Source organism: Zingiber officinale, chromosome 5B (assembly GCF_018446385.1).
Source record: "Zingiber officinale cultivar Zhangliang chromosome 5B, Zo_v1.1, whole genome shotgun sequence".
Classification (NCBI taxonomy): domain Eukaryota; kingdom Viridiplantae; phylum Streptophyta; class Magnoliopsida; order Zingiberales; family Zingiberaceae; genus Zingiber; species Zingiber officinale.
In genome coordinates, this window is record NC_055995.1 from 93,963,212 (window position 1) to 93,982,575 (window position 19,364).

General features: G+C 34.8%; 1 protein-coding gene across 1 annotated transcript; it reads right to left on the reverse strand.

The window, feature by feature from the left end:
• Nucleotides 1-327: 327 nt before the first annotated feature.
• On the reverse strand, nucleotides 328-16,327 carry LOC121985032 (golgin candidate 5-like). Its single transcript, XM_042538272.1, has 20 exons — nucleotides 16,091-16,327; nucleotides 15,718-15,966; nucleotides 14,068-15,017; nucleotides 13,669-13,740; nucleotides 12,981-13,055; nucleotides 11,315-11,429; nucleotides 9,476-9,537; nucleotides 9,337-9,384; nucleotides 7,455-7,739; nucleotides 7,274-7,333; nucleotides 7,088-7,171; nucleotides 6,902-6,967; nucleotides 3,840-3,938; nucleotides 3,545-3,763; nucleotides 1,970-2,057; nucleotides 1,626-1,852; nucleotides 1,105-1,164; nucleotides 900-1,013; nucleotides 617-691; nucleotides 328-538 (listed from the first exon to the last, which is right to left on the reverse strand). The coding sequence occupies exons 2-20, from the start codon at nucleotides 15,860-15,862 to the stop codon at nucleotides 503-505; spliced, it is 2,880 nt and encodes a 959-aa protein (XP_042394206.1). The 5' UTR covers nucleotides 15,863-15,966; nucleotides 16,091-16,327; the 3' UTR covers nucleotides 328-502.
• Between the last annotated feature and the right edge of the window lie 3,037 nt (nucleotides 16,328-19,364).

Sequence of the window (19,364 nt, forward strand, 5' to 3'; positions counted from 1 at the left end):
ATTTTAAAATTTATATGAGAATTTTACATTAACATGCAATTTGTACACACTCGCGTACTAATAGTGTTTAAGCAATTCACGTAGTTCCAAGTAAACATAATTCTACCTATAATTTTTATATAACATTTTTAAATCAACCATCCATTAAAAAAAAATTCATCCTTAAATTTGCCAAAATTAGAAACTGGGTCCATGCGTAGGAAATTACTGCTGGCATAATGTAATATTGATTTACGTAAAAAGAGGCATTGATTCGCATTGCTCTTCAGTTCATCAACAACAAAACTCCAAAAAGTATTATTTCACATATACGAAGTGATGAAGATATACGGCAATTCAACTTCACATTCCATTCAGAATTCGTTACATCGTATACCACTACAGCAAATACAAAGAAGGGGCCGACCAAGAGAGTTGATTACAATTCTAAAGGCAGTCAAAATTTTGTATCACCAAACAGATCGATCACGTTCAGCAACGGATGCGTATTTGCAGCGTATCGCTAGTTCACACCAACTGATGAGGTTACTCTCTGAAGCTGTTGTGGTAGGTGCAATTAGAATTACAGAGGAATTGTTTATACTCAGGCAAGAATTGACTACTGAACTAGATTTACCCTGTTCACAAGCAAATCCACTTGTTCTCGGTACATCTCCTTCAGGTCAATGATATCGGCTCGAAGTTCCTCCAACTGCAGAAGGTACAAGATCAAAAACATTTATGCTGAAATCCAATTATCTGAATCGAGAAAGATTTTTCTTCCCAAACAAGGAATATAGAACACTCTCACTCTTGCTAAAGTAAATAAACTAAAAATGTTGTCCACTTTCCATCTTGCTACAATAGGAAAACCTTAAAGTTGTAATTTTGATCAAAGGTGATAGATCGAGGCTTCATACCTCTTCATCACGTTCACCCATAAGTTCCAGTGCCGCTGAATGCCTTCGTCGCAAGGCTTCTAACTCTGCTCTTAACCCAGGTAAAGCTGCAGCTTCTGCTCTCAGCTTTTCACACTGCTTATGACAGCGATCAAGATTGTTATCAGGAATCATGCAATAGAAAAGTTATTGTGTAACTAAAAATAATAGTACTGTGAAAGACAACCTCCTCTGTCATTTTGACTAGTTCTTCAGCGAGAGAATCACGAATAGCTTCCAAAGAAGCCTACAAATATGATCCAAGACAGATTAAATAGGTCCATAAGGGAAGAGAAATACACATAGGAAGTATGTGGGTTTCATCCGGTCATAGGCAGGAATTGAGAAGTTGTGTCTTAGATATGTTGAACATGAAAAGCAGGAAACAGAAATATGATTAAAAAAACAACAAAAAAGCAGACCCATCTATACAAGGCAAGAGAATACTAAAATCTAGGACGAATGTTTCAAACATACAATTTTCACTGTCTGCCTATAAAAATGTATCTAAGCATCAATAAGTAGCAAATAGCAACAGAACATGAATGTTGTTGCCAAAGAAATTCATGTTTTATCTGACAGGCATGTAAGTAGTACAGACAGCAACTACATTGAGAATCTTTTAAGTCAATGTTTTATCAGGCATACAAATTAGCTATTTACCAAAGGAATGAATACTTTTACCAACCAGTGTGAGTATTCTCATACCAAGCGTGAAATGTATGATGCAAGTTCACCATCCTTCTGGCGTAATGATGCTTCATAAGTACTATGTGTCATGCTCTTCAGGAAATATGGAGAAACCATTGCTTCCCCAGAGTGCCTTTTCTCTGAAAAAGGGTTATCTGATGAGTCCAAGGACGCTTGCAAGAAAAAGCTTTCTTCCATACTACTGGAGCTCCCAGCAGTTGAAAGCTTCCTAATCTGCAAGTTTTCTGCACAAGTACCAAAAGAATAAAATAGACTTAAAACAATTATATTGAAATAAGAAGCTTTAATTAGGGGAAATAGAATTAAAACAATTGAGCAAGAAAAAACTATAGTAGATATACTGGTTGAATTTTGATTTGCAACTGGAATCGATTCATGAGAAATAGTTTTTTCCAGTTCATCTTTGGCAGCTCTTACCCTTTCGAGCTCCTGAAATAAAGTCAAAATCCAAACATCAGGAAAAAAAAACTGCATGCTGATCTGTAAAACATATAGGTGAAATGATCACCAGTAAGTCATATACCAGAAAGCTTCTCTTAATTATTTAGTAAGCTCATGCTTCCAGTCAAAGTTTAGGCAATCAGTTTTATAAAATATTATATGATAAGTAGGCTGATTTAAATTAAAAGTCCATAATAGACACTTAATACTGGTGAATGATAGCAATAAAAAGAAGCTTCAAATAAGGAAAATCTGTTACAAATCTAGTAAATATATGGTTGAGATGATATGGTGAAGATGAAGAGCTCTCAATAAACTTTGCCTGAACTTGAAGAGAAAAAGACAACGGAAGTATAGTTACTGAGCACAAGCCACTCCACAGCTATCAGGTATATGGGCATATCCACGCATTGTCATCATCTTTTTGTCCCAACATTTTAGGTTTGATTGGATCTTATCCCCTCATTGATAAGCAAAGTTATATCACTAGCAGTATTTAAATCGACTTATCTATAGTCAGTTTAACCAACCAAAACACAAAACTTGTCGAGACACTAGGACACAAACCAAGTCACATCTTCTTTGTGTGTGGATTGTCCAAAATGAGTCAAGTTGCCTTTTGCCTTCAGAATATGAAGTGAAATCCTAACAACAATAAGATCCTCTTCTTTTCCTCAGTATTTCTTATTCTCATTTCTCTTCTTGGTTTACACTGACATGATCTCACGCAGGCCAAGGATTGTTACCCCACATTGAAAATTGAACAAAACATTAAACCTTGCTCCAGTCTACCTTTATGCTTTCCACCTTTGACTCTAAGCCAACCAACTATATGTCCATCTTGGCATTTTTATTTCTGCTAAATTGATTTTCAGGTGTTGTCGGCGTTCACATGTAAGGTCAGTAAAAAGCAATTTCTATAATTTGTTAGAAAATGCAGCAACCAAAAGACATTGCATTTTATCAGTCTCATTTGTATCATTTTTTTTTTAAAGTGTTTAAACATCAGTAGTAAATTTGATGGTAAAATGAGAGAAAAATAGATGGAGATAGTATGAACATATTTAAATACAAGCACTACATTCTAGGATTAGAAGAGTGAAATGAGCAAGAGGGTAGATGAAGACTAAAGAAATATTAGTGTAATAAATAATTTTATTGATTTGAATATTACTAGTAATATTGTCTTGAACAAGGTTCAATAAAGTCATAAGAATGATGTAGCCAGACCCAAATACTAAGAAGAAATGTGGCTTGATGGTGACGCTGACACTTAAAAATCAGTAGTTAAACTACTTAAAGCAATAACAACCATATGAGATTGCACTGGATGCATCAGTGTCACCATCAAGCCATCAGTATTGCAAAGACATGAATCATTTAAATAAATTGTTTATCTTGACTTCCAACTGACTCGATTCATTTCTTTGCAATACTGAAGGAAAAGTATGATAATAGACCACAATAAGAATTACCTTTTCCAAAAGTTCTCTGTGAACCACCTCATCCTGCAACTCCCTTCTGTGTTTACTTCTAATCTCCTTGAGTTCTTCTTCAAATTGCTTGGCACGGCCCTCTTGAGTAGCAGCTTCTTCTATTGCTGCTAGATATTCTTGTCTGCTTTCAGATGCCCTTTGCCTTTCCTTTTCAAGTGACCTACTTAGTTGTGTCTGCTCTGTTCTGATACAGGCAATCTAAACATTTGACCATAATAATTGGCTTATTTATTGGAAAAAAAGAAAGAATAGTAGCTTAAAAAATGATGCAAACCTGAGTCTCAAGAACAGTAATCCGAGATAAGTTTTGAGATAGGCGTTCATTTAGGGTTCGTTCCTTTTCTTCTGCAGCTGCAGCTTTGGCTTCTGCCTCCTGTCAATTATAACCAGAAATTATAATAAGCTTTGCTGCTGGGTCGGGGATGCAGCATGAAAATTCACACCAAAAATACTAGAATAACTCATCTCATTGAAGAGAAAAGGATTTAACACGATCAGTTCTTCGTTAAAAAATATGACCAACTTATCCAAAAAATCAAAAATACTTTTAGGTGTTTGGAAACAACTAAAATTTTCGATATTAAAGGACTTATACATGATCAGTGCTTCATAAAAATATGGCCTACTAATCCCAAAAAAATTAAAAAGCTTTTAAATGTCTGGAAACAACTAAAATTTTTAATAAAGGTTTTAAAGAATTTATAAACACTGCATGTGTTATTCTCCTCAATAAAGCAAAACTTAACTCAAAGCAAGTTGTTAGCACTTTCTTCGGTCGTTTTTTCTGTTGTTTGCCTCATGAAGTTTCTTGAACATGATTTATTTGTTATCCATTCTTAGATGCCCTTCCAATGAATGAGGAACCAGCATAATTTCTTTCAGATTTTAATTTTTGTAGTTCAGCATTTGCTTTGTTCTCCTAACAATGTCTCAGAAAATACTATGCTTGATCTAGCAGTGTTTGTGGCTACCCTGGGAAAAGTCAACATGAAAGACAGATTTGCATATCTCCTGGTAATTTAGCATATTCACTAATTTAAAAATTGAATTAACAGTTAAATAAGTGTTAGTAAATTAAATAAATATGATTAGGTTCAATTTTTCTGATAATAAGAATGAACGTAAATGCTTTCGTAAGACTTCCTAAGGGATTTCTAGGGCTAATGAATATGTAGATATTCTTTATATTGTTGCCTTTGAGTCTATAGGATGTATCAACGTATTTTTTTTTATAATAATCATTACAAAGAAACCATATAATATTCAAAGGAGTTTTAAACTAAAAAATTACAATAAATGAACATAGATCATAGATGTTTTAATAACTATTCTAAACAATTTTTTCAATTTTATTCCTATATTTATCTTTTGTTGTTGATTCTTTCAAGTCCTTGAGGTAGTGTTATAACTTGGGCAACAGGGCTCCCTGATGAAAGTTGATTACTAGTATACTGGTTTTCAACTAAAGCTTAATATTCAATTAAGTATCCTGCAGTTTCATAAGAGACCAAGTTAACAAGGGCTTATTTAAAGTGCGGTCGAAGGGCTCATTTAAGGTCAAATCATCAATTAAGGAATGCATTAAGAAAGAATCTTCCATAAAAAACAGGGGTATTTGTTATAATATATCTAATAATGATTGTTATTATTTTTAGGAAGGTGACCTGATGTTTTTTAGACATCAGATAACATGATAAAAAGTGAGAGTTTCTACAATCTGTGGAACTATATGGATACAAAGGGTAATGATTCTTTAAAGTTATTTGGGTGATTGGTTCTAGTTCTCATAAATTTAGATTTGCCTTGCATTTTGATTTTAGCATCACAACTAGTATCTGTCTCTCATCTCTCAACATGTCAACCTCAAGTTATTAATAAGCAACGATGCCTGTAAAACAAAAGTATAACACACTAGGCTATGATACAAAAATGATAATTGTATTATTTCTTTTTTGAATGGTCAAGGATAACTAAACTACATAGGATAACGTATAAGATTTATTTATTTTTAATGATAGATGATGGTCAAATAGTTTGTAGTCAATTCCTTTAATGGGATGTTGTGACAGCCTGGAAGTGGTGGTCTATAATGGAGGTGTGGTCCTTGCTGTTGGAGGAGGTTGAGGCAATGTATTTAGTCAACCTGCAATGTCCAAAGCTCAGTCACAGAATGGTAAGATGGTAACATGATAGACATTGAAACGACTCATGCAGATCCACAAAGTGGGAAGGCTGGAGGTGGCCACAGTTGTGCATTTGTGGTATGGTGGTCAACTGATTGGCAGAGTTGAACGTGTCATACAGGAAAATCTGATGGCAAGGTGGAGGTTCAACCAGTAGGATTGAGATGCAGATGATACAGGGAAGGACAAGAAGTGCTTTTATATCATGAGTGGTGAAAGATGATCAACAATAGACTATGTCACAGGGATTTTACCAAGAAGGGAGGTTAGCCTCAAGCGTGGTGGTGAGCAATAGTGAGCATTGAGACAGCATCCCACAATGCAGGTTGGAGGGATCAGTGAGGTTGGTTGGCAGAATACAAGCTTTGGCCTCCCACAGAGTGCTCGATGTCCACACATTGAGAAGAATCAGATCGAGCTTGAGATAAATAGAAGGGGCTGTTGCTCAAGCTCAAATCAAAAAAAGGAAGTCTAAAGCTGTTCATGAGAGAAACATATGCCATCAATTGAGGAAAACTTAGTGGAAGGGATTGGAACGATTTTGTAACAAATCAAGAATTCAAATCTTATCCCAATTGATACAAAACAATTTCGCACCACAATTTCTTGAACTCAACTCAGCAAGGAGACCAAGGAAGAAAAAATGTATCAACTAAATAAGATCTAATAGATAAGATCTGTAACCCTTTTATAGACTCGAAGCATGACTTGTTCTTCGAAAAAAGGACCTAATCATCCTAAAATTTTCTAACAAAACAACTAAAATTTTTAAACGCGGTTTTCTACATTAGTTGGTCTACCAGGAAAATAATTTGTCACACCTTCAACAAAAAACTTTCTCATCAAGATAAAAAGACATCCATCTAAAAAGCACTATCTATGTGTTTGACTACCATAATTGGTTTTGATGTCTATAACGAGAAGCAAGAGCTAGTAAGATATCCAACAAGTACCACCTACGGGTTTTCCATATGTCTGCAAAGTTCTTAAAAACTTATATTTTAAACCAAAGATGTATTGTTCTAATATCCTCCTGTTCTGTAGTACAATCTCAGGGGGCAATCCTTCCAAAGCATGTATTCAGAATCCCTAAAATAATTTTTAAAAAAATTCATAGTTCAAGTTGGAGGCATTAGAAATGCTTAATGATAACCTGCAAGCGAGAGTTTAGTGCATTTTCCACGCCAGCCCAGGCTTCAGCTCTTCTTGCAGCGGTCTCCTGTTAAAGTTGAAGTTAATGAAAATTAGAAAACTTCACCTACAAAGAGTCACAGTTTGTAGTGAAAAAAACATGAACAAAACAAACAAGTGAGCAAGAAAAATCCAAAATGAAATTAACCTGCATAGCTTCAATCTGTCTTAGAAGTGGTCGAGTTGACTCAGGAACTTGAGTGATCATTTCAGTGTAGCGGAGTTCACTGTCCTGGAGATAACCCAAGATAAAAGCAATAATTATCAGAAACAGAACCACAACTAGTAAGAACTACCAATCCATCCATGGAGAATTTAGCATTGCCTAACATACATGGTAGCGTCTTTGAAGATCATCCATATCCCTTCTCAGCATTTCTTCTCTAAATGCTGCCTGTAATAATCATATTTAAGCAAAAAGATTAAAGGAAAAAAAGAAATAAAATGCAAAGAAATCAAAAGGTCGGTGCATAAAAATATCAGAACTTCACTAGCTGCTGAATGTTAACAATAACCTGCTGCTCAGTTCTAGTCAGACTCTGCCTCAACTCCTCAAGCGTCTGAATCAACATAGCTTCACGTTCACTTGCTTCCTTCAGTCGACTTTCAAGTTCGACCTTGGCCTCATTGTTAGCTCGTGCCTCTGCTAAGGCTTCAGCTTCTTTGGCTGCATTAAGTGCGTTGGTGTAAAATTCCTTCTGAGCAGCAAGTTCTGCTTGATTTCCGTCTATGGTTTCCTGCAGCAGCTTCTCAGTAGCTGCCTTATCCCTCTTCATACTTTCTACTTTTGTCTCCTCAACCTAGAGAAGGCATTAGTCAGGAATGATAATATAGGTTGGATAGACCATCTGCTTTTACATATGCCTTTCTGGTAATGAAATATGTAGCAGCATTCAGCTACTTGACAGAAGGCTTACAGAAAAATAATTAGACAATTTAATTTCAGAAACTTGTCCTAAACAACTAAATGAACTTTTGTTAATCAGATAATCAATTTTACAGGAATGAGGGTTAACTAAGATTCTGAAAGCAATGTTCCCATTTCAACATGATGTGGTGACTTTAAACGGAAAAAACCATCATCCTCTTAACTTAGCAGCCATAAGTAATGGACTGGAAGGAAAATAGGAATGAGATTATAAGTATTGTCACTCTCATCTAAGTTAACTAATTAAGATGGCATTCCTCAAATACACCACCAGATTCATGACAAGACAACAAGTTTTTAGACCATTAATTGGAATTCAACTTGTAAGCAATAAATGATTTGATGATAGGAGAGTGCTATGAATCAGTCTTTCATGATCAGTAAATTTCATAGCAACAATCTCAAAGTTAGATATTTGTGTTTCCCATTGCCTAATGAATTTCAGAGTTTCACTAGGCCATGGGCTATATATCGATATATAGAATTCAATGACAGATAAGATCAATGCCGTACTTGGAAGTTGCGGCTTGTTTTGTATCAATCAATATAAGAGCCTATAATCCATACTACTTCTAGTAAACTGGTAAATAATTTCTCAGTATTGATTTCAATATCACTATAAGATTATTAAGTGCCATAATTCAAAGTAAATAAAAGAAAAAAAATGTGCAAGTGATTTATTTATGCAAGAAATACGCAAGAATATTGTTTCACATTAATAAATGTTCTATGAGATACAGTCAGTGTTCTGATGTGTTATTCTCCGTATAGATCTATGTATATAATATTAGTTGTGCACATCACATAATCCTTGTGCCTGTAAGAACAAGTGTCAAGAAACAACCATTGAAGAAAAAAAAATAGTGATCAATTGATGATGTAAAGACTAAAAGGTTGAATGATTTCCAAGACATGAAGTCAAATTTAGCATCTTCAATTGTCGCAAGCATCATTGCAGAATTCTAAACAAAATTTAACATCCCATGAAGCCACAAGAATTTCATGAAATTATGACAATATGATTTACTAATCTCCAGGTCTTCATGTGATCCTCACATGCTCATCACTACTTGTAAGTTACCAACATTTCAGCACATGATTACAAACAACGATAACAACTTATTAAAGGACCTCTACGTTTCTCCAGGCCAAAAAACAAATGAGAACCAACTTAAATGTGATTTGTCATTACCACAATTCACCCAAATGAGGGAATTGACTCATTAATTTAATAGGCCTAACCAGCAGCCAAAAAAAAATTAAATACAGAGTAGTTAGCTAATCTAAACCAATAAATCACTTCTATTAGTCCCACAACTCTTTGTGCAGTTTCAGTAGAATTACACTATTGTGTCTCATTTATTGAAGTGTGAAAGCTTAAAATTCCAATAAAAAGAAGGAAAATTATTAACATGGGAGGAGCATATTTTGGTTTGAATTATGTTAACAGGTAAGTTATACTAAATTACCTGGAGCTTCGAGTTCAGTCTTTGTTTTTCTTCTTCAAATTCCCGAATCTGGTATCAAAAGAGCATCTCCAAGTAGCTAAGATATCTTATGACAAATACTAATGTTTAGAAGAATAAAAAAATTAAAAAAAGTCCTTGCCTGTGCCCTTAGTTTCCTCATGGTTGCTTCTTGAGCAGCTTGCTTTTTTGACAGCTCTTCACCTGCCACAAAAGGTAAAAAAACGCAATGAAGTGATTAATGAATATTTGCAGGTGCACGGATATTTGTTAAACAAAAGAATTGAGGAGTAACATTTAATGCAATCCCAGACGACATCATCAAAACCTCTAGATAAACCTTGGGTTTGTTTCCACTACAGGTGCTGGAAAAATCAGCTAGCTTAGTTAGAAAACTGATTACTGAGATGAATATCTAAGAAAATATCTAACAGCAAGGGATGTAGTTGAGTTTGGCATTCTCCATTTGGTATTTCAGGGGTTTTGCAAAGAACTAAATTGCCAGATCCACTCAGGATAAAGGGAAATCAAAGAGTATATTAAATAATGTTAGGAAGGGATATTAAATTAAAATTCTGTGTAATTTTTTATTTTGCAGATTTTTGTTTTCTTATAATTAAGTGAACTAAAAAAAATAAAAAGATGGTATTTGAATTTAGGAGAGTAGATGGAAAATTATATATATAATAGAAAACGATTTAATTGATTTTGATATTAATAGTTAATATAAGCTAACTCAACCAAGTAATAAGATCCATATAGTGAACTTAAGTCGTTTGAACAAACTAGTGGGCGCAAGTAGCTTGAACAAACATGGCTTTGATGATAAAGAAAATTACAAAGATGGCAACTATGCATGTTGGGTTGTTTGAATATAAAATAAGGAAGAAACAACTTTTTATACTTTAGACTGATTTTAGACTGATCACTTTCATGAACTCATTCTAACAAGAGGTAATGAAGATAATCCTTTGGCCGTTCAGTTTATTCCAATGTACCGTGTGCTTAAATACTTTTGCACTACCAATTCAACAGCCACATGAGCATATATTTTATCACTGGATTAATGTAATGTAACTTGTCAGCTGTTATGTCTCAAAATCACATAACATAGTGCTAATAATTTTCACATACTGAATATAATCTTCGAAATCAAGTTATTCAGAAGAAAACAAGGGAGAATGACGAGGTCTGGTTGATTTAATCAATACATAGATGTTACAACTTTGTTAGTGAAAGTAACCAAGTGAGTTTATTATACACAAACAAGTGAATCTCCACTACTGGTCATAACTCAATCTGTAAAAGATTACTGAACCTATTAGCAATTCTTTAGTCAGTGATATTTGATAGCTTGTTTTAAACTCATCTTTAGATACTATTAGCTCAAGTTACAATGCTTAGCTTGCTACTCTCTCGAGGAATCCCATTTTGTTTTTATGAAAAAAATCAAGCTTGCTCATGAGCTCGTTAATATGCACATTTGAATCCAGGTTCTGTAAGTGATTAGAGTCTTAATGGGTGACAAACTTGCCTGTCTTCATGATAGTTAATAGCTTGATTTATAATTTATGGCTAATTTATAGGCCAGAACTAAGCTCATTTACAGGCTTGATGAGATTTATATAGAATGGTGTATTATTAAATTTGTAATAGTTAGTTTTATTACATATAACAACATCTCATTCTCGGTTATAGCACAGATTCAGTCCAACTCAAGCTTGAACCGACCTTGAATACAAAGAGGCTAAACTGAAGCTAAGATAGTTTAGCTACAAACAAGTGCAGAGCTCAATGTAAGTTAACAAGTCGAGCAAGAGCTTAAATTTTAATTGCAACAAACTCATGCTTGGTAAGGATTCTTTCAGGTGAGCTTAAGCAAGGTGAAGCAAGATTTACTCAACTCATTTGGAGTCCTAACTGCAAAGCTGCCAAATTGCACTAGTCCACTGAAAAGAAAGAAAAATTATTCATGACATACCTTCAGCCATAACTTGACTGATTATCTCATCTTTCTCCTTCAAAAGAGCAGCAGCGTCATTCTTTTTGTTTTGTTCTCTCCTTAATGTATCCCTTTCTCTGGTGAGAGAATAAACCTGCAGGAAAAAAAAGTGGCATTGTTTTAGACAAGTTATGATGCCCTGAAGATTATTTTCTTTTGGGTGACAGAGACAACATGTTCATTCATTAATATGTTAATACATGTGACAAGATGTAGAGCCTAGAGATTTTCTTAGTCTCCTTCCACTCGTTACATCTTCCACTATAATAGGTTCAACTCTTCTAGATATAGTATATTGATTGCCTTTTAACATGTATACTCCATCTCAACCTATTTTATCTCATTCTATTCTCTATTGGATCTACACTTAATTGCTCTCGCATATAAATGTATTCCATTTTATCCTTTCTAGTTACTTCTCACATCTATTACTGCTACATTAATCTTTTAACAGAACTTCTAGTACAAAATGTTTTATACCATGGATTCTCCACCAATGAAAACAATCAAGTTCACAGAATGCAACTAAACAAGTTACAACAGTTGGTATTTACTGAAAAGTAAAAGTTTGAAGATACAGAACAAACACTTAGGAAACTGATATCCTGGGATGCAGCTACAAAAATTTCTTCTAAGGAAAGGTCATTTTCTATGAAGATAAATATAAAACAAAAACTTCAAGATGTTGTGCATGTAATACCTAACATTGAAAAACACTTCCTAATTGTAAGAATGTCAAAAATATATGTTTTGGGGGGTGAAATAGCATCAAACAATTAGAAACTAAAATAACAAACCATTGTTATCTTCCAGAAAGTCATATCATCAAGGTTAAGATAGTTAAGGAAAATGCGGAATCACTTTGTATGACCAGATCACAAGTAGCATTACTCTGTTTTTCATATTGAATGCAAATCAAGTGGCATTTTGCAAGTCAAGTTCATATGCCATCTTTAGTACATGGAGTCTTCATATATCTCTCCATACCCATATGGGACACTAACACTACAAGTGGACTCTCCGTGCCCCTATTGATCAAATATAAAAATCATTAGAAACAACAATTTTCATGCACGTGTTGTGTACTCCTAACCAAGTTGGAGTAACATAGTATACCATAAACAGAAACTGTGATCATCTACAACAGTTAATCTACTAATCTGTTTTCAAACGTGTTGGTCATGCTATCTAGTCTGATCAGAATCCTTTATCAATTGTTCCCATTTCCAACTATGTATCCTCTTTCTTTCTTCCACAATCATTGTTGATTAATGTCTTCCTCAGTAGTCTCTTATATTTGAACAGTTATACATGCCATATTGCAGCAATGACCGCCATACCTAGGTCCCTAATCATATCCAGACTTAAACATCAGGCAATGAGAGAGGACAATCTTAAGCCATAATTATTTCAAAAAGTCATTCTTCCAACATGAATAATAAAAATGGTTTGGGGTTGTAAATTGTAGTCAATCAACACACAAGGACTTAGGTGATAGGATAGAAGGTAAATTCCAAATGCCTCGATCCGAATGTCAAACGGATAGAGGCAGCATATTCAAGTGATGGAACAAATTGTTGATATGCCCAAATAACTCAATGGAATCATATATTATGGCAAGAAATAATGTAATAGTTATTTGCACCTTTCTTTCAAGAGCTGACACCTTTTGATGATATTCATCTCGCAATGTGTCTAATTCTTCTTCTTTCGATTTACTCTGTAAAATAACAGTAACTTAGAAGCAAATAACAAGGAATTGTTAACCAAATTTTCAAGCAACAAAGTTCAATTGCTCAGCCATGAGAAAGAAATACAACAAACAAGAGAACAGCAATGCAAAATGGAACAGGTAACAAACTGTATGTGAAGAAATTAACAGCATTCTCCATGTCAATTGGTCTCAAAGTTGAAAAGATGAGAACTCATGGATTAAACATTCAATGTTGACAAGTATGGATTTCTCTTACAGTGAAAGAATACAACCTCATTATCATGCGACTCATTTAAAAGCACTGAAATACCAACATCGATGCATTTAATTACAATTCTCAATGCAGGGAAAAAAGGAACCTCTTCATGAACTTTCCTAGAGTTACTCGTAATCATTAACTCTACGAATAAGAAGAGTATACAGCATAGACTCGAGAGATGAACAAAACAAAGGCACAACATCTATATATTGCAAAAAAGATACATGTGCAAATGACATTGGTTTTGATATTAATTTTAAGATATTGCAATCTCCAATAAACCACATCAACTACAAAGATATCTTTGTGAAATCTGTAATATTTAATAGTAAAATCAATATATAATAGTTTCATAGCTACCTTTAGATCCTCAATGACAGATTTCAACTGTTCATTCTCGTTCATCAGTTTAGCAATTTCATCAGCTTTAGCCTGCAAAATCACGCAGATAAAATGCTGAGAAACTGAACGGGAGAAAAAAAAAACTATAATCGTACAACAATATCAGAGGAAGATTGTTACATTAAAAGAAACATCAGAAATCCAGAAATTCACGACGTTATTATTTCAGAAAGGCACAGATCATACACAATTATGCTCCAATTACAAACTACAAGCACTTAGTTTTTCTATTGGAAAGTAACAAGGGTGACAAACTTTGCTGTCGGTGCAAAGAACTACTTGAACATATACTAATACTGTTGCATAAGTTGCCATTTCCACAATCCTATGTTACCGAATTGCTTAAAATTGAATTACCTGGGCTTGCCTAGCAGCTCCTTTTAATGCAGATTCCATCATTCTCATTTCTTGTTTTACCTTCTCTATTTCCCCTGGCTGATCCACTGAACCCAATGCATTATCGGAAGAAGTAAATGAAAGCTTGGCGTTCTCATCTTCATCAACTCTTTCCCTGGAGTTCACTTTTAAAGACTTGGGAGGTTCATTTGTATCATGAGATACCAAGTCAGATGACATAGCATGATCCTGCTCACTATGGATTGCATCTGAAACATTGTTATATGATGGTTCATTGACATTATCACACTTTTCTATACTAACAGGAAGAGCAACTGAGGCTTCTTTATCAAGGTTATCTGGGACAATTACTTTAGAATGTTCAGAAGACCATTTATCTAGAGGCTGCTCAGCTTGACTCTCCTGTATGACATTAGTTCCCTGTGAATCATATATATGATTTGTCTCTTCAGGTTCTTTGAGTACATTGCTGACAATTAATTCTACACTATCAGCAATTTGTTGTGCAGGATGTTCTGGTTTTAAGTTATCACTAGCTTGGATGTCACCATCTGTTTTCTGTTGGAAAATGGATGATGGATCAACTTCTTCCTTGCTTCTAGCCAATGAAGACCCCATTTCAGCTGGTAAACAGTTTGATTCAACAGTTTTATTCACAACAAGGATTTGAGGTTCTTCAATCATGCTGTTGGCATTAGTACAAAGGATGTCGGTATCTATGGTTACAGAATCTTCATTTTCCTTTTCAGAAGAAATAGTTGATTTACTCATGGGTTCAGAGGATGTAAAACTTGAGGTCATCTCATGCTCTTCAGCTGTTAAAGAGTGTTGTAAAGATTCAACTTGTACTGTTTGTCCAGAAGTACTTTCCTCTTCTTTTTTCCCCATAAAGGACATCATAGGTTCTAAAAGGCCTTTTCTACCTGATGTTGATGTCCATTTTCCAGAACCTGATGGCCAAAACATATGATTAAAACCTCATAAGACACATATATGTCATGGTTCAATAGATAAATATTTATATTCTTCTTCCTATTACATGGATGAACTTATGTATTTTATAGCTGCAGTTTCTTCCCCGAACAGTTGGGAAAGATAACCTGTGATTCTGTAATCTACATTTTTATCCATTGGTCATGAGTTATTCCCCTAAGTTTTGTATATCCCAAACAATATCTATATGTCAGAGGTTCTTCATTAATTGAGAAACAGGCAAACAGCATGTACACCAAATCACCCAAACAACTCTACAGTCTACGGAATTTCAAAAAAGAAAATCAATTTCTATATGGAAGCAAGAAGAGAATCAGGCATAAGAATATTTTTTAAACTGATTCAAATTAAGCACGGCCAGAAAGTATCCATCACTCTGTTTTAGTTCTTTATCCAGGTTGTTGTTTATCTCTACATACAAATATCATTCAGATCCTACCAGAATGCTGATAAGTATTAGTACTTCATCTCCTATGAGTTGTGCATAAATGCAAGTCTACAAATAATTCTGAAGAATGACAATTAAGAAAAATAACTTCAGCAGAAAGATTATCTTTACTTACACTGATATCCTCAGCCAATTACGAAATAATCATATTCAGACGCTTAAAAAAATGAAAAACGAAATATGGTAATGAAAAACACAAAATCTATTACCATCGTCGTCGGGATCATGTTTTTCCTCCAATCCGAGAGCACTATCGAAATTCTTCTCGATGTTCTTGACGCTTTCACTCAGTTTCGACACGGCCCCAGCCAAATCCGAGAAGCCCCCCAATGACACATTCCCGAACCACGCCATTCTCCGTTATCCAGCTCCAAGTCCCTTTCCTATCGTGATCCCAGATTCAAAGCTTGCATTTACGGATCCACTCAACAACAGAAGTCGCCTCGAAGATCCAGACCCTGACCCTCCGTACACGAAGCAACGGAATAAAGATGTGAAATCCAATTGAGCCGAGAAAGTAAAATCATCCAGAAGAAATACGAATTACGAAGGGGGGCGATCAAGGGCGGAAGGAAAGCAAACCTCAGCTTGAAGCCGAGCTCGGGATCCAGCAGAACGAAGGCCGATCAGGCCAGCGGAAATACAAATTGGCCTTTACTGAGCTTAAGATCAGAGATTCGCCGATCTGCCCACGGCCACCGACGGCGTATTGGACATTACGAATATTCTTGTCTGCAAAGGCCGAACGCTGCAATTCACTGGGAACCTGGAAAATGAGGTTCTTTTTCGTATTTGCTACCTACGAAAAATAAATTAGTGCGTGACGGATCGATTGGAAAAATCCCAATCGAATTAAATTTAACCAAAATTAGACAATTTCCCAAGGGCAGTTTGGTTTTACTCAAAAGTAGATCCAAGTTTTAGAATTCACAAAAATCAAAATGCACATCTGATTCCAGTTTTATCCTTCTTACTTTACTCCGATTTACTCTATTTTCTTTCCTTCTTCCGTGTAACATATTTTCTCGCTTCTCTTTCCTATCAAATTAATTATTTAAATTTTAATCAGCACTCTAAATTTATTTATTTTTATTTTTATTTTTATTTTTAAAACCGCAAGCACACCAGCTCAGATGGTCATCTTTTACTTTGTGGAGGAAGGGATACTACTAGTAGGGTAGGGTGGTGAGTAAAACATTTTGAATTTTAATTGGCTTACTATATTACCTACAGAATTATGTTTTATTCTATATTATAATTTGTTTGATGATATGTATTAGCACTAAAATAATAATTAGTTGATGTATCTCTAAAGTACATAAATTTAAATTTTGGTGGGGTCCTTTTTCTACTAAGTAACATTGTGGTATTGGTTTCTAAAGATCAATATCACTATAGTGATGATCTTCAAAAATCAACACTAATATCTATTCTAATTGGTATGTATTCATAATTTTGCATACGTATCTTAGGACCAGTGTTAGACACCATATATATACCTTCTATACACTAACATCTCCTATTTCATTACAAGTTTTCAGAAATCAAAGTTCCCTAGGTTTATCAATAGATTTCGATCAAAACATATTAATAAATTTAGAGAGCTCGGATCGAGCTCATTCCAACTCATATAGGTTTCTACAATGCTCAGGAGTCCAGTCCAAATGTGTCCTCCATTATCATTGTAAAGAATTTCCAATATTACTCAAAAGGTTTAAAAAGTTCTAGACTTTGTGTCAATTAGGACAAGCCTATAGCATCACATAGGAGACTTAGGACTATGATTTCTTACCATATATTCCTTCTATGTACTCCATACTTCCATTTCATTGCAAGTTTTTGAAAATCCAAGTCGTAGAGGTCCATCAATATGTTGGTCTCATGCGGCTGGCAAGAGGAGAGTGAATTACCTGTAAAATAAAAATAACCTCCTTTCTCGATCTTTCAACTTAGTTAGATTACGCAATTAAAATAAAGCAGAAATAAATTGAACAACTAAAGAAGGGAATAAGTAAAAAGGCTACCGTGTTTTTACTTAGTCACAACCTAGATAGTTGTTAACCTAAAGCGGTTGAAAACTCAGTAAAAATCTCCTTCGTTGAAGGCGAAAAAGTCTCTTACATTCTTTGAAAGCTCAAAAATAAATTAGGAAATGAATACATGAGTTGTTATATATTTGCTAACTCTAGGAGTCTTTTTATAGCCTCTGGAAAACTCTATCCAAAGCCGAAAGGTGTCTTAAATAGGTGCAAGGCGCCTTTAATTAGAGAAGTTTTATCGTCGAAGATAAACTTTATCTTCGGCTAACGGTTATTGGAAGGCGCTTTGAACAGACTGGAAGGCGTCTTCGACATTGTTCATGGAATGCGTCTTTCCTGAGGCAGATCAGCTCGTTAGCTGATCTTCTTCGCATGGGTGATGCTCCAGTCAACCAGAGTTTAGCTCACCAGAACCTAACTCCAACCTTCTCCTCGAGCAGGCTTCCTTCCCCGCTTCTCATCCCTTGAATGTCGCGCACGTCCTTCTCGTCCACTGATGTAATCTTCCGCAACACCTCATCCCTCGGATGCACCGAGCTTATCGACTTATTTCTCGTGTCATCCTTCTCACTAGTTGCGTCTTTCACTCGACTTCTTGAGCTCCTAAGTTCCTACACACTTAGACATAAAGAATCAAACACAAACATGACCTAACTTAACTTGATTGACTACATTAAAAATATCACGGGGTACTTACAATCTTCCTCTTTTTGATGTACATCAACCTAAGTTATGTGGCAAAAGGCGAAATCGCTCGCCCCCAGCGCCCCCGCCGCACCCGACCCAAGGCCATCACGATGGAGGTAAATCATAGCATCCTGAGCGAGCATGTGGCAGGTGGGGTGAGTTGCACAGGGACCGGGTACATCAACCTAAGTTAGGATTCTACGAAAAATGTAATAAACATGATTAAGTAAAGTAAATTGTAATTATAACAAAAAGTTGCAATACAATGAATTAACTAAGTACAAGGATAAAAATTCTAAGGAGGTGTTTGATTTAGGTGAATAAGAGTAGGGAATGGGAATAATAATCATTGATTGTCATTATTAATGTTTGGATTATAGGAATGGAAATACAAATAAGGGAATGAATCCTTATAATTGGGTAATGACTCATTCTCATGTCTCCCCCCTTCAATAAGTCATTACTCTATTTTCAACAATCAAAATATTTCCTTATTTCAAAAATACCCTTGACTTAAAACTAAAATTTTCCCGCTTTTCTATTTTTCTCATCACATTTTCTCTCTCATTGTTCTTTCTCTCTCCTCAATCTCTCTTATCACACTCTCTCCTCATTTTTTCTCATTACACTTTTTCTCTCTTCATCCTCTCTCATCATATTTTCTCTCTCATCTTCTATCATCATGCTCTCTCCCATCACCCTCTCTTTCCTCATTTTCTATCATCGTACTTTCTTTCTCTTCATTCTTTCCCATCGAACTTTCTCTCTCATCGTTCTCTCTCATAATATTTTTTTCTCACATTTAACTTTCTCTCACATATAATTTTTTCTCTTATTTTCCTTTAAAGGTAAAAAAAAAATATTTCGATAGAAAATATTCAACTAACCAAACATTACTTTTAAGAGTGATATTCATGCTTATACCCATTTCCATTCCACAATACTATGATTCTCATTCCGATTCCTATTCCTAGGAAAAAACCAAACACCCCCTAAATTTTAAAAGTATTATCCTAACTCTCACTTAACTTGTACCTATTTCTCCTTCTTTGATCACATAAAAAAAAAAAAAGGAAAAACACGCTTAAGAGTTAGAAAAAAATTTTAAAAAATTTTCTAGGGGTACAAAA

Coding starts and splice junctions, on each gene's coding strand:
- LOC121985032 (XM_042538272.1), bottom strand. CDS start 15,862: ATGGCGTGGTTCGGGAATGTGTCATTGGGGGGCTTCTCGGATTTGGCT. Junction 11,430..12,980: donor TGTCAGCTCTTGAAAGAAAG/GTGCAAATAACT, acceptor TTTTTCCTGCAG/GTTTATTCTCTCACCAGAGA. Junction 9,385..9,475: donor TGAGGAAACTAAGGGCACAG/GCAAGGACTTTT, acceptor TTTTGATACCAG/ATTCGGGAATTTGAAGAAGA.